Source organism: Cebus imitator, unplaced genomic scaffold, assembly GCF_001604975.1.
Source record: "Cebus imitator isolate Cc_AM_T3 unplaced genomic scaffold, Cebus_imitator-1.0 Scaffold123, whole genome shotgun sequence".
In the NCBI taxonomy this organism is placed as follows: Eukaryota; Metazoa; Chordata; class Mammalia; order Primates; family Cebidae; genus Cebus; species Cebus imitator.
In genome coordinates this window covers 3,642,621-3,656,310 of record NW_016107438.1, presented here as the reverse complement: position 1 = coordinate 3,656,310, position 13,690 = coordinate 3,642,621, and the positions used below count along the sequence as shown (strand labels likewise).

Below are 13,690 nucleotides of genomic sequence, written 5' to 3'. Positions count from 1 at the left end.
CTTCTGAGTCAGAGCAACTCAGAGGTAATGTACAAGACATGGAAATTAGACTGAGTTCCAGCTCAGTCTTCTACCTAGATGGTCCCAGAGGTTGTATTCCCTTTGCTTTCTGACTAGGCAGTGATAATCAGATGAACCAAACAGTTGCCAAGGCAGTACTGATGATAAAGCTAGGATCAAGAATGCTCTTCAGGCTGGGCGTGGTGACTCATGCCTGTAATCCCAGCACTTTGGGAGGCTGAGATGGGCAGATCACCTGAGGTCAGGAGTTCGGGACCAGCCTGGCCAACATGTCAAAACCCCATCTCTACTACTAAAAAAAAAAAAAAAAAAAAAAATTAGCCAGGCATGATGGCGTGCACCTGTAGTCCCAGCTACTCAGGAGGCTGAGGCAAGAGAATTACTTGAATCCAGGAGGCAGAGGTTGCAGCGAGCCGAGATCGAGCCACTGCATTCCAGCCAGGGGGACAGAGCGAGACTCCATCTCAAAAAAAAAAAAAAATTCTTTTCAAGTTGGAATCATCTAGAAAAATTGATCGTGCTTGCTACTGATGAAGCTGTAGAGAAAAGAGCACTAGCAGGCTGGCAAGAGTGTGAACTGGGCAGGCTTCCTGGAGGGTAGTTTGGCATTGTGTATCCAAACAAAGAATGTGCAAATCCTGAGAGTCAGCAAATCCACTTCTTGGGATTTATCCTAAACCTAAGAAAATGATCAAACCAGTGTATAAAAATATTTACATAACATGTTCATCACAGAGTATATATATATATATATATATATATATGCAATAACTTAGAGTTTATATTTATCAAACATTAAGCTGGGCACAGTGGCTCATGCCTGTGATCCCAATATTTTGGGAGACTGAGGTGAGTGGATCACTTGAAGCCAGGAGTTCAAGACCAGCCTGGGCAACATAATGAGACTGCATCTCTGTAAAAAATTTAAAAATTAGCCAGGTACGGTGGCTCATGCCTGTAATCCCAGCACTTTGGGAGCCTGAGGCAGGTGGATCACGAGGTCAGTACCGGCCTGACCAACATGGTGAAACCCTCTCTCTACTAAAAATGCAAAAAGTAGCTGGGAGTGGTGGTGTATTCCTGTAGTTACAGCTACTGAGGAGGTGAGGCAGGAGAATCACTTGAACCTCGGAGGCAGAGGTTGCAGTGAGCCGAGATTGTGCCACTGCACTACAGCCTGGGTGACAGAGTGAGACTCCGTCTCAAATAAAAAAAAATTAAAAATTAGCTGGGCATTGTGGTGTGCATCTGTAGTATCAGCTACAAAGGGGTGGAGAACTGAGGTGGGAGGATCACTTGAGCCTGGGAGGTTGATGTTGAATTGTTTGAACCTGGGGAGACAGAGGTTGCAGTGAGCCAAGATCGCACCATTGCACTCCAGTCTAGGTGACAGAGCACTACTCTGTCTTAAAAAAAGAAAGAAAGAAAAAAAAGAAACTGGAGGCTGAGAGTGGTGGCTCAGACCTGTAGCCCCAGTGATCCCAGCACTTTGGGAGGCCAAGGCGGGAGGATTGCTTGAGCTCAGCAGTTCAAAAGCAACCTGGGTCACGTGGCAGAAACCTGTCTCTACAAAACTTTAAAAATTAGCTGCGTGTGGCCGGGCGCGGTGGCTCAAGCCTGTAATCCCAGCACTTTGGGAGGCCGAGGCGGGTGGATCACGAGGTCAAGAGATCAAGACCATCCTGGTCAACATGGTGAAACCCCGTCTCTACTAAAAATACAAAAAATTATCTGGGCATGGTGGCGCGTGCCTGTAGTCCCAGTTACTCAGGAGGCTGAGGCAGGAGAATTGCCTGAACCCAGGGGGCGGAGGTTGCGGTGAGCCGAGATCGCGCCATTGCACTCCAGCCCGGGTAACAAGAGCGAAACTCCGTCTCAAAAAAAAAAAAAAAAAAAAATTAGCTGCGTGTGATGGTTCCAGCTACTCACGAGGCTAAGGTGGGAAGATTGCTTGAGCCCAGGAGGTTGAGGCTGCAGTGGGCTGTGACCATGCACTCCACTCTAGCCTCGGTGACAGAGATGTCAAAAAAAGAAAGAAAGGAAAGAAAAGAAACTGGGAAAACTACATTTTTTGGCATAACCATGCATTAGTAACAATGGAGACACGCTGTGATCCCAACACTGAAAAACTGGATATAGATATAAATTTACCATAGAAAGACACTCACTGCACGTTAGATAAGACAAGAAAGCTCCAAAGTAAGATGTATATCATCCCATTTTTGTAAGATTGTGTATCTAAATACATTCATTTGTATATCAGAATTTCTGCTAAGTTATAAGCCAGAATCTTAACAATGGCTAATCTTTGAATGGTGGGATTACAAACTGAATCAGGCAGTTTAGTCTCAATTCCGGCGCAGCAACAACTGGAAAGCCTACTGGTCTACAATGGCCGAGGTTCGTTTCTCTCTGCTGTTCATGTCTCTTATGGCTGGCTGCTCTGACCAGCTTCTTTACCCTGGGATCTGGGCTGACAAAACAGTCTCCGTGTGGACATTGCAGGTCACTGCAACAGACAGCTGATGGACCACCCACCTGGCACTGGGTAGTGCCAGGCAAGTTTCATGGCCCTTCCAGACTCAACGAGGTCAGGGCATATAATCCTCCCGAGGCCCTCAGGTGAGGTGCGTGCCAAGGAGGGGTAGCAAATGCTTTGGACATAATACAATCTACCACACAAGTTATTTCATTCTATTATTAAAAATTCTTTTCTTCGCAGAAGGGGGTGAGAGGAGAGATGAGTGTTCTCACAGGCATGATGCCAGCTACATGGGGCTGGAGAGCTGATGTGGGAGGATCACTTGAGCCTGGGAGTTTGAGGCTGCAGTGGGTTGTGATCATAATATTGCACTCCAGCCTGGAAGACACAGTGAGACTCTCACCCTCCCCACCCCCAAATTTGAGAGGTCAGGACTCTGCCTAATTTAAGAGGCAAGCCACTTGACCTTGACCTACAACAAGGATAAAACAGTGATGGGACAGAAACTTCTGGACGCCCAGAAGTGTTATGCCAGATCTTCTACTTACTGCCTATAGGACTTGAGTCAAGTTAGGGAACCTTTATGAGTGCGTCTCTTTGTAAAATGGAAACAAAAACAGCTGTCCTGTCTACTTCACACTGCTCAGCAATGGGGTGGGGTGGCTCATGGGCTTTCAAATGATCGGTGCTCTACCTGCATGCAGAAGGTTTGGTGCTTCAAGCTGTAACCACACACGTACCATACGTCCCCAACTTCATCACCAAGGGGGTTGTTCACCCCTTTTACTTGTGTCCATGTAGGGCAGGTGAAAAGATGACAACAGGTCCCACAATGGGGGAGGAGAAGCCCCCTGATGGATGAGCCGTGGAAGGGCTGGGACCTGAAATGAAGGACCCTCTTCCTACTTTGTCATGGGACACTGGAAATAGCTATGTCTCTCTTTCCTCCTGCCCCAGCCTCCTGGGATGGAAGGCAAGAAATGATTGTAATCAGGGGTTCCCAAAAGGGAATGATCATTAGGACCATGTACAAACATTGAAAAACTAGATTCCCGGGCTCCACCTCCAGGAGCTTCTGATTCATCTGGTGAGGGTAAGACCAGACTGAGTCACAGAAGGTGATCTGTGCCACCCCTACTTGGCCCTGGCTCCCACCCAGCTCCTCTGTACAGGTCTCATGAGGTGTCCCAGCAGGGAGGCCTGGACATCTCAGGTGGCACAAGCCCTGGCAGCAGGGAGAAACCTGAGCGGTCCCAGGTTATCTGATGGTGCACCTGCCTCGGCCCCGTGCTCGCTTCTTGAATGTCAAGATCAGAGGAAGTCTCAGGAAGCAGCTCCCCAAGCAGCACGGGTCACCCCACAGGCTGCCCCAGGGCCAGGCTTTCCAGGGCAGCAGGGGCAATGGAGGTAGTAAGAAAATGGTATCCCCTGTCCTGCTCCTAGCCCCTCAGAACCAAATGTGCCCCTGGCTCCCATGACCTGCCTGCATACCTTGACTGACAAGTCTGGAATTAATCTCTTTACACATCTATCAACCTGGCAGCGAGTTCCTCGAGGGCCAGGACAGGTCTTGTTCCTCCCTGCATGCCCAGTGCAGCCCCTGGCACACCATTCGTGCTTGCTTAATATTTCATGAATAAAGGAGAGGTAGTAACACTTACCATGTTACCACAGGGTCAAAGAAGGACGGATATTCACACCCACTGGGCACATGGGAAATGCATGTGCCTACCTGAGAGGTGGGGAGGCCCCATCCTTAGTCACCCAGCTAGAGGCTGAGCTTAGCATGCCTCATTTGGCAGTGGTACTAGATTACTTCTGGCATCATGGTACCCTGTGACATAAGGTATGAAACTGATGGAACCTCTTCCCAGGAAAATGCCCCTCCCACTCTGTCTCACACATACAACACACCAAGTCCAGGTTAAGAGTATCAGCCCTTCATCAGTCACAGTGGCTCACATCTGTATCCCAGCACTTTGGGAGCTGAGGCGGAAGGATCACTTGAGCCCAGGAGTTTGAGACCAGCCTAGGAAATATAAGGAGACCCTATCTCTACAAAAAATTAAAAAATTATCCAGGCATGGTGATGCACACCTGTAGTCTCAGCTACTTGAGAGGCTGAGGTGGGAGGACCACTTGAACCTGAGAGGTCACAACTACAGTGAGCTGTGGTCATGCCATGGCATTCCAGCTTTGGCGACACAGCAAGGTCCTGTCCCTGCCTCCCAAAAAGTATCAGCCCTTCAAAAAATGGAAAGCTCTTTTCTAAGAAAGACAAAACTATCTATAATGATTGTATGTGGTTAATGAATTTATTTATTTATTTTGAGACGGAGTCTTGCTCTGTAGCCCAGACTGGAGTGCAGTGGCATGATCTCGGCTTGCTGTCAACCTCCACCTCCCAGGTTCAAGTGATTCTCCTGCTAAGCCTCCCAGGAAGCTGGGACTACAGGTGCATGCCATCATGCCTGGCTGACTTATGTATTTTTTTGGTAGAGATGGGGTTTCACCATGTTGGCCAGGCAGGTCTTGAGCTCCTGACCTCAAGTGATCTGCCCACCTGTTTCCCTAAGTGCTGGGATTACAGGCATGAGCCACTGTGCCCAGCCTGATGTCTACAACTTTTTAATTATTCAGTCAAAAAAATTATACACACATATCCATCTAAAGATGATATAAATGTGGCCAAAAATTAACAATTCATGAATCTATAGGGTGACCACAGAGTCTGGAAACACTTTATTTTTTAATTTTTTTAAAGATAGAGTTTTGCTATGTTGCCCAGGCTGGTCTCAAACTCTTTGGCTCAAGTGATTCTCCCATCTCAGCCTCCCAAAGTGCTGGGATTACAGGCATGAGACACCCTGTCTGGCCTATCATATTTTTCAATAGATTGAAGATGTCCCTGATGGCATTATGAAAATTTGCCTATTTCCAGACTTTCCAGATACATAGTAGACAAACAATATAAGGTCTCCATTGAACTATGCTTTCATCTTTTCTGTAGGTCTGAAATCTTTCAAAATAAAATGTAGGGAGTGGAGGAAGGACCCTAGACTAAGCTTCTAGTCCCAAAATCAGGATTCTGCGCTCTAAGAAGGAGCTCAGACAAGGGTGAGGACCACAGTCAATGCAGGCTCCAGATGTGATTATTAGGCTATTTAAGTAGAACCATGTGACTATCTCTGTAGGTAAAAGGACAAAGAAGAATTACAAACACTTTGGGTCTTTCCTGAATTCTCTCCCCTTCCTCTGGTCAACTCCACCCGCCTTCACTCTCAAGGGAAAGACACAGGGGGAAGGGAGTGGGTGAGGGGACTGAGGAGAGTCTGTGTGGCTCCTGTCACCCCAAACATATTCCGGTTGCCCAAAGATGAGAGGCAAGGCTTGCTCTGATCTTTCCCAGTCCTCAGAGTCCAGCAGGCTGCTGTGCTGGACACACATGGACCCACTAGCATACATCAAGTCCTTCTGTGTTCTCTCCCTTACGGTCGAGGCTTGAAGCCTGAGAACTATATTCCTCAGCATTTCCTGCCCGCCAGGATTTGCTTTAAAGTCCACTAATGAGAGGCACTTCTAGAAGCCACGATTCCTTTTCCAGCCATGGCAGGCAGTAGGCATGAGGTTCTGCAGCATCTTCTGAGCATTTTCCTGTACATCACCTGCTTTTGTGCTGCTGGAAGCTGAGACCATCAGCAGGAGTCTTCTGTGCCTCCTGCACGTTGCTCATTTCTGACAGTTGCTGCTGGCTTTCTCCAATTTTCACTTCTCTGTCCCTTTCAATGGTTTTATAAATACTTCATTCCTACAGTAGATCCTTCCTGCATATATTAATAATACCTAGAGGGGACATGGTTTTCCTGATTCGTCCAGCTGTCTTAGGACCTTACTCCAAAGTAAGGAAGGCTTCTCCTCGGGAGGTAACTGCCTGTAGAAAGATTTCCAAACACTGTTCATTCGTTGATGTCAAAAGGTAAACAGAAGCTGACGTGGGTGGTAAGCAACTCCCAGCCATGGAACACATGTCCGGAGATGCTGAATGGGATGCAAGCTCCCGGACCAAAAATGTCCTCCCATCTACCTCACTGCTGCCATTCCCCTGGGGATGCCAGGGCTGGGCAATGGCCACGTGGAGCAGAGACAGGGCCGACCCAGCCCTCAAAGCCCACCTGGCATTACCCTGGAACACAGGAACATCTGGTCATCCTCCTGGTACGGGGGAGGGGGCTCTCTGCTGCCAGGCCTCTTGGAGCTGAGGCAGGAGGGTCAGCAAGAGAGAGTCCAGCACAGCCAGACCCTTCCAGGAACACCGAAGACCCCTGGAAAACCAAGAGGCCCAAAGGTGACTACTTCATCTTACCAATTTCAAGTCCATCCCCCACCAGGGCCAAAGTCCCCAGCACCCACAGGCCCCAGTCTTTCTTACTTCTCCTGGGTCTGTGAAGCTGTAGTCAGGGCTCCCTGGGATACCTCAGCCCCCTCTGCCCGGCACCCCCAACACACCTGTGATCCAGCTGCAGTAGGCCCCGCTCCAGCAGCTCCTGCACCTCCTTGTTTGCTCCAAACATGTCCCACAGGGTCAGCTGGGGCTCAAACTGCTCCCAGTGCTGGGGAAGCCAGAGGGTCTGAGGTGGGGAGCTGGCCTGGCTATTCCAGGCCGTGTGGATGGATGGTGGTGAGAGATGGGGGAGGGGCCGCTCCAGTATGGAGATTTCAGCAGCTGACATGCATGAAACCAGAACCAGACCAATGGGCCAGCAGGGAGGTGAGCACTTTCACGCCTATTCCACTGAGGCCGGAACCCAGCTTCCAGCCAAGCCAGGCCTTCCTCTATTCCCCCTCTCTTTCCTCCCCTCTCAGCCACCCCCAGCCAGGGCTTTATGGCTCTGACTTTATCCAGAGCAGCTCTGGGTTTGCTTGATCGTTATCTACTGTGCTTCCTATGAAAGGTCTCAGTGCTCCTTAAAAACATTTGGAAACCCTTTATCTATCTATTGCTTCACACAGCTCAGAAAATTGAGATTCAGAGATGTGGAAGGGTTTGTGTCCAAGGCCGCGGTATAATGGGGCCTGGAACTTGGGTCTCTGCAGCCCTGGTCTAGGGTTCTTAGCTATGCACCACACTGCCCACTGCTTATGCCCGTCGGGCCTCAGCTAGACCCAGGCCCCACTTCTAGCTGCCAATCCCACAGGAACTAGAGGTGTATATGTATGTGTGTAGGGGGGTGGTAGGGAGGGGGAATTGATTCTGCAAGACTTAGGAGGGAGTGATGTGCAAGAATCCCAACTCCTTACCTGGTGAGTGATCCCCACATCAGTGCGTAGCCCCAGGGCCAAAACTTCCTCCAGCCTCAAAGAAAAATCATCAAGGAGTCTTGGAGAGGAGGCCTGTGCTCCTCCCGTTCTTCACATTCTACCCTGGGATGCATTTAGAGGCGGCTAACAGGGACCAGGCAGTATGTGGCAGGGCAGGGGCCAGGGCAAGCCAGGAAATAAAAGAAGTACAGGTGGAGGTGGTTCTGGGGAGTGGGGCCCCTGGGGGAGACCTGTGCCCTTGGATGCTCACAGCTCCAGCCTGCCCAGGGGCACACGCTTCCGGGTGCCATGGCCAAACCGCATCACCTCCTTCATCCAGTTGTCAGGCTCCAATGTCTGGATCCGAGCCTCCCGGGTGTGGCCTCCAGCCCCCTGGGGCATGAATCGCCCGTGGGCCCCTGACAACATCAACACCCATCCCCACATTAGCAGCTGCTAATACTATGTGCTCACCAGATTTAAATCACGTGGTCCCTGGAGCAACTGCCTCTAACAGGCTAGAAATGTAAATTTTCTTTTGGTTTTTTTCTTTGAGATGGGGTCTCACTATGCTGCCAGGCTGGTCTTGGACCCCTGGGCTCAAGCGCTTTTCCCACCTCAGCTTCCCAAGTAGCGTGGATTAGAGGCACGTGACACCACCCCCTCCCTTTTTTTTCTTTTTATCATCTATCCTAAAATACTGACATGTAAATTCTTAGGCTCTCCTCCAGCCCTGTCCAATTGCAAATTCTGGAGGTGGGGCCCAGCAGCCTGGGTTTTAACAAGCCCTCTAGGAGGTTCTCTCACACACCAAAGGCTGAGAACCGCAGTGCAAGGCGTGACATCAAACCCCTTATAATTCATGCTCAACAGTTCTACAGGGAGGTATTACTTTTTGCCACATTTTACATATGAGAAAATAGAGGCCTGGAAAGGTTAATGTGGCCCAAGTTCTCACAGCCACGACATTCCTCTCCTGAGTCATCCTTTCTGTAGCTGAAGGGACTCACCAGGCCCAATGCCAAGGTACTGACCACACTGCCAGTAAGTCCAATTGTGTGTACTGAGCGCCCCCTGCGGGGAGGAGGAAATAGTGCAGAGTGAAGAGGGCAGGCCCGTTTCTGCTCAGTTAAGGGGCCCCAGGTTAGAATGTCCCACCATCTCAGGTCTGAGAGTGCCCAGTCGGGATCCTTCTCTTCAGAAGGTCACAATGCCCCAGTAACACCGCTGTCTGCCCATGCTCCACCTCCAGCCATCAGCCCCAGGACTCACATTCCGGGCAAAGTTGGAGACCTCATACTGGCGGAAGCCAGCCTCCCGAAGGACGGCCCGGCCCCTCTCGTACATCTCAGCCGCGAGCTCCGGGTCAGGGGCTGGGAGCGCGCCCTGCTGTACCTGGGCAAAGAGGGTGGTGCCCCGCTCCAGGGACAGCTGGTAGAGGGAGAGGTGGTCGTCACAGTGGTGCAGCAGTTCCTGCAGCTGCCCAAGCCACGGTCCCACTTGCTGGGCTGGCAGCCCCAGCATCAAGTCCACGGACACGCGCCCGGGAAAGAGGCACCTGGCCTCTGCCAGCGTTCGCAGAGCATCGCTGGCTGAGTGCGTCCGTCCCAGCAGCCGGAGCTCAGTGTCGTCTAGGGACTGGGAAAAGAGGGTGGGTATAAGCATACCCGCAGCTCAGAAACAGACAAGAACGCTCCACCCCATTGTAGACACAGACACAGGGAGAACACAGCATGTGGCAGGCAGCTGGAAGGCAGGAGGTGGAAAGTCAAGCTGGCCCAAGAACTGCTGTTCAGGGAAGGTTCGCTATGTGCCAAGCACGTTTATGCAGCGTTTAATCTTTGTAACCCTCCAATATCAGTTCCATTTTACAGATGAGAAAACTGAGGTTCAGAGGTGTTAAGTAACTTGCCAAAGGCCATACAGTTGCAAAGTTCGACCTGGAATTTAGGGCTGTCTGACTCCAAATCCAACAGTCTTTACTTTTTTTTTTTTTTTTCTTTAGATGGAGTTTTGCTCTTGCCCAGGCTGGAGTGCAGTGGCACAATCTTGGCTTGCTGCAACCTCTGCCCCCTGGGTTCAAGCGATGCTCCTGCCTCAGCCTCCCGAGTAGCTGGGCGAAACAGGGATTACAGATGCCTGCCACCATGCCTGGCTAATTTTTTGTATTTTTAGTAGAGATGGGGTTTCGCTATGTTGGCCAGGCTGGTCTCAAACTCCAGACTTCAGGTGATCCATCCACCTTGACCTTACAAAGTGCTGGGATTACAGGCATGAGCCACCACGCCTGGCCTACTTTTCATTTTTAAATAATTCTAACCTACATAAAACTTGAAAGAAAATCACAAAAAACACCTTCATCTAGATTCACCAATATTTGTTCAGATTTGTGTCTCTTTAAACATACATGCTATTATGCTGAGTCATTTAGCAGTAAGGTATAAACCATCATTGTCCAAAAGAACTTTCTACAATGGTGGAAATGCTCTATAGCTGTGCTGTCCAATATGATAGGTAGTACCTGCATGTGATTATTTAAATTTAACTGAATTAAACTTAATTTACCACATTGCAAATGTTCACTAGTCTGTGGGTAGTGGCCACTATATTGAATAGCAGTTATAGATGTTATAACCTCCCTAACCTCTAAATACTTAAGTGAGTATATCCTAAGAACAAGGACACTCTCTTACATAACCACAATCCAATTACAGAGTTTAGGAAATGCAACATTGACACAATACCATTACGTAATCCATAGTCATATTCAAATTTGGCTAATTGTCCCAATAACACCTACTGTAGTAATTTCTCCCTTCCTCCCCAGTCAGGGCCCACATTTTGCAGTCAGCAGTCTCCTGTCTCCTTTAGATTCCCAGCCTTTCTTTGTCTCTCATGACATTGACATTTTTGAAGAATCCAAGCCAGTTGTTTTTTAAAATGAAGAATTTCTAGAGATCGGCTGCACAACACTGTTTAAAGGTAACACTGCTGTACATTTAAAAATCTGTTAAGTGAGTAGATCTCATTCTGTCTGTTCTTACCACAATAATTTTTTAAACATCTCTTAATTTAGGATTACCTGATGTTTCCTCACAATCAGATTCAAGATATGCATTGTGGGGTAAGTATATCTTAGAAATGATGTGTTTCTGTCAGTATATTCCACCAGAACAAAGCCCACAACCTGGAAGTCCTATGGAAATATCAGAGGTCAACCTGAGAGGAATAGGTTTCTCCCTACTTAAAAACCTTCAATGGCTCCCTATCACTACTAGGAAAGAGCCCAAACTTCTTAGTAGGCACCAAAGGTTTTCAACTCTACCTTGAAGCCTTGTCTCCAGCCTCTCTAGTCACAAGGAATGACTCACAGCTCCCCTAAAACATGCCAGGCTCTTCCACGTCCTGTGTCATTTCCTCCCATGTGCCCCCACCTGGGGAACTCTTCCTCTTCATTCAAACATTACCTCCTCCAGGAAGTTTCAGTGATTTCATCAGACTGAGCTCCCTTCAGGCTGTACTCTGAAAGCCTTTTACAGAGACCCCCTTTACAGGAGGCATTCACCATGCTGCAATGATCTGGCTACATGTCTGCTTCCCCCGTGTCTCCAGTCATGTGGCATATTCTTTTTGAGCACCTACTACATGTCAGGCACTATGGTGGGTGCTTGAAATAGAAAAAGACACGTCTGATCCCTTTCTCATGAAGTTTGTGGTCTATGACAGCAGCAGACAAGGAGTTACAAAAGTGTTACACCAGGCCCTACACTGTCCCTGGCATCCAGAAGGAGCTCAATCAATGCTGAATGAAGGAATGTGACCAAAGGTGAGAGAGCACTGAAGGGTGCGGTGCACTGGGATGGGGTGGGTGCCATGGGTTACCTGGAGGCCTATGGACAACCTGTTGACCCCTGCTGCCCCGAACTCCGCCAGCCTGGAGGCTGGAGCTGAAGTGGGATTAGCCTCCAATGTGACTTCCGAGTCTGCAGGCAGGTGGGCTGTCTGTGCCACAGCGTCCAGGACAGCAGCCACTGTGTGGGGACTGGCTAGACTGGGGGTCCCCCCACCAAAGAACACGGACTCCACGCTGGGGAAAGAGGATGGAGAAAGGAAACCTGGGGAAGCCCTCTAGGATGCCTGCACCTATCCCCCACCACTCCTCCAAATAATTCACGAAACGCGGCCTGCAGCCCCCACTACCCACCGTTGCACCCCGCTGAGCCGCAGCAGTGTCTGCGCTTCGGTCACCAGACACTTCTGCATGGCAGCCTCCTCCAGGCCTTGAGGGATGTACTTGTTGAAGTTGCAGTAACTGCAGCGCTTCTCGCAGTAAGGCCACTGGGGGCAGTGAGTGCACGTGTGAGGTGAGAGGAGACTCCGAGCTGCCCAGGCCACTTCCAGGGTTCAGTCGCACACATCCCCATCCCCACCCCCATTCCAAGGTCCTTCCACAGAAGGCAGGACATCTAAGCCACACAACTCCCCAAGACAGGTCGCAGTGGGGTTATTATAAGCACTTCAATGTGAGAAAACTGAGGCTCACTACTTTGTTATGCTGCCTCTTCCAACCAGCAGACGTCAGGAAGGAACTCAACCCAAGCTGTTTCTGGGATCATAGAATTTCCATACAATTTTCCTATGAGTCTTTCCCAGCTACCGAATCAAACCATTGCTCTGTACAAAAAGTTTGTCTTGCTAAGAGAAAAACTGTTAGGAAATTTGAACCACTTGGTCAAAGTCACCGAGCTGGTGAGTAGCAGAGGCTTCAGGTTTCCGGACCAAGGCTTTTCCCTGCCAGGGCTCTGGGTCCCATCCCAGACCTCATACGGGGGCATGGAAACACAGCAGGCGAGTTCATAGAGTGACAAGCCGCCAACTGGGTTTTGGACTGCCATGGTCACGGCCACAGCTACTGCCACACACCGCGGGCTCCGCCCCGCCCCCCACTCACGTGTGCGTAAAGCGGCGCCACAGTCACGGTCAAGGCTGCGGCCACACACCGCGGGCTTCGCCCCGTCCCCCGCCCCCCACTCACGTGTACGTAAAGCGGCGCCACAGGCACGGTCAAGGCTGCGGCCACACACCTCGGGCTCCGCCCCGTCCCCCGCCCCCTACTCACGTGTACATAAAGCGCCGCGCGCGGGCCCCCAGGCTCAGGACTCGGGGACCCTCCCGCTCCCTCCATGCGGCGGCGCCTCTGGGCGGCTCTGGCTGCTGCCGTCCAGCCCCAGGCCCGGGCCCGGGCTCCGGGGAGCGCCATGGCGCCCAGCGCGGCGCGGGGCAGGGACCCGAGCCGGAGACTCGCGCAGGGCCCACGGTGAGCGCGGAGCCGGACCCTGGGGCCGCCGCGGCGGAAGGAAGAGCGGCTGCGTGACCGCGCTCCGAGAGGGCCCGGCCTGGGGATGCGGCGCCATCTGCCGGGCGCCCGGGCGCTCACCGCGGCCGCCTGTCGGTTCTTCCCCAGGCCGCGGGACGGGCTTGCCTGCCTTTTGGCACCCTGTGCCCGGGCGAGTTCCCGGACCCATCCAGGAGCTCTTAGTTCGTTCAGTCAGTTCCTTGACATTTTATGTGCCTGCCTCAGAACTGCGTGCTGAGGACATCCAGGTGCATAAAGCCAGGTTGCAGTCTGACAGGAGAGAGGCAAGGCGTATTAATACCGTGCCTGCTGGACACCAGAGCCGTGCGCTCAGTGCTGTTGTGAGGTCATCTGTTACAAGAGTGTGGGAGTCAGTGGGGGAGAAGAGGCACTTGGGCTGGATCTTTCTTTTAATTTCATTTAAAAATATTTGAGGGAAGGGAGGGAGGTCTTGAACTCCTAGCCTCAAGCGATCCTCCTGCCTCAGGATCCAAAGTAGCTAGGATTACAGGCATGAGCCACCACCAGGGCAA

The 13,690-nt window shown here is 50.8% G+C and overlaps 1 protein-coding gene across 4 annotated transcripts; it reads right to left on the bottom strand.

Moving 5' to 3' along the window:
- Positions 1-5,639: 5,639 nt before the first annotated feature.
- Positions 5,640-13,198, bottom strand: RSAD1 (radical S-adenosyl methionine domain containing 1). Of its 4 annotated transcripts, XM_017540133.2 has the most exons (10): positions 12,921-13,174; positions 12,006-12,139; positions 11,684-11,888; positions 9,074-9,439; positions 8,812-8,875; positions 8,073-8,220; positions 7,802-7,856; positions 7,010-7,113; positions 6,676-6,825; positions 5,640-6,434 (listed from the first exon to the last, which is right to left on the bottom strand). In XM_017540133.2, the coding sequence occupies exons 1-9, from the start codon at positions 13,059-13,061 to the stop codon at positions 6,708-6,710; spliced, it is 1,335 nt and encodes a 444-aa protein (XP_017395622.1). In that variant the 5' UTR covers positions 13,062-13,174; the 3' UTR covers positions 5,640-6,434; positions 6,676-6,707. The 4 variants fall into 4 exon arrangements, 3 of the variants coding, with proteins under 3 accessions (XP_017395622.1, XP_037598490.1, XP_037598489.1); XM_037742562.1 differs by having other exon boundaries at positions 5,640-6,825; positions 9,197-9,439; positions 12,921-13,176; XM_037742561.1 differs by having other exon boundaries at positions 5,640-6,825.
- Positions 13,199-13,690: the final 492 nt, after the last annotated feature.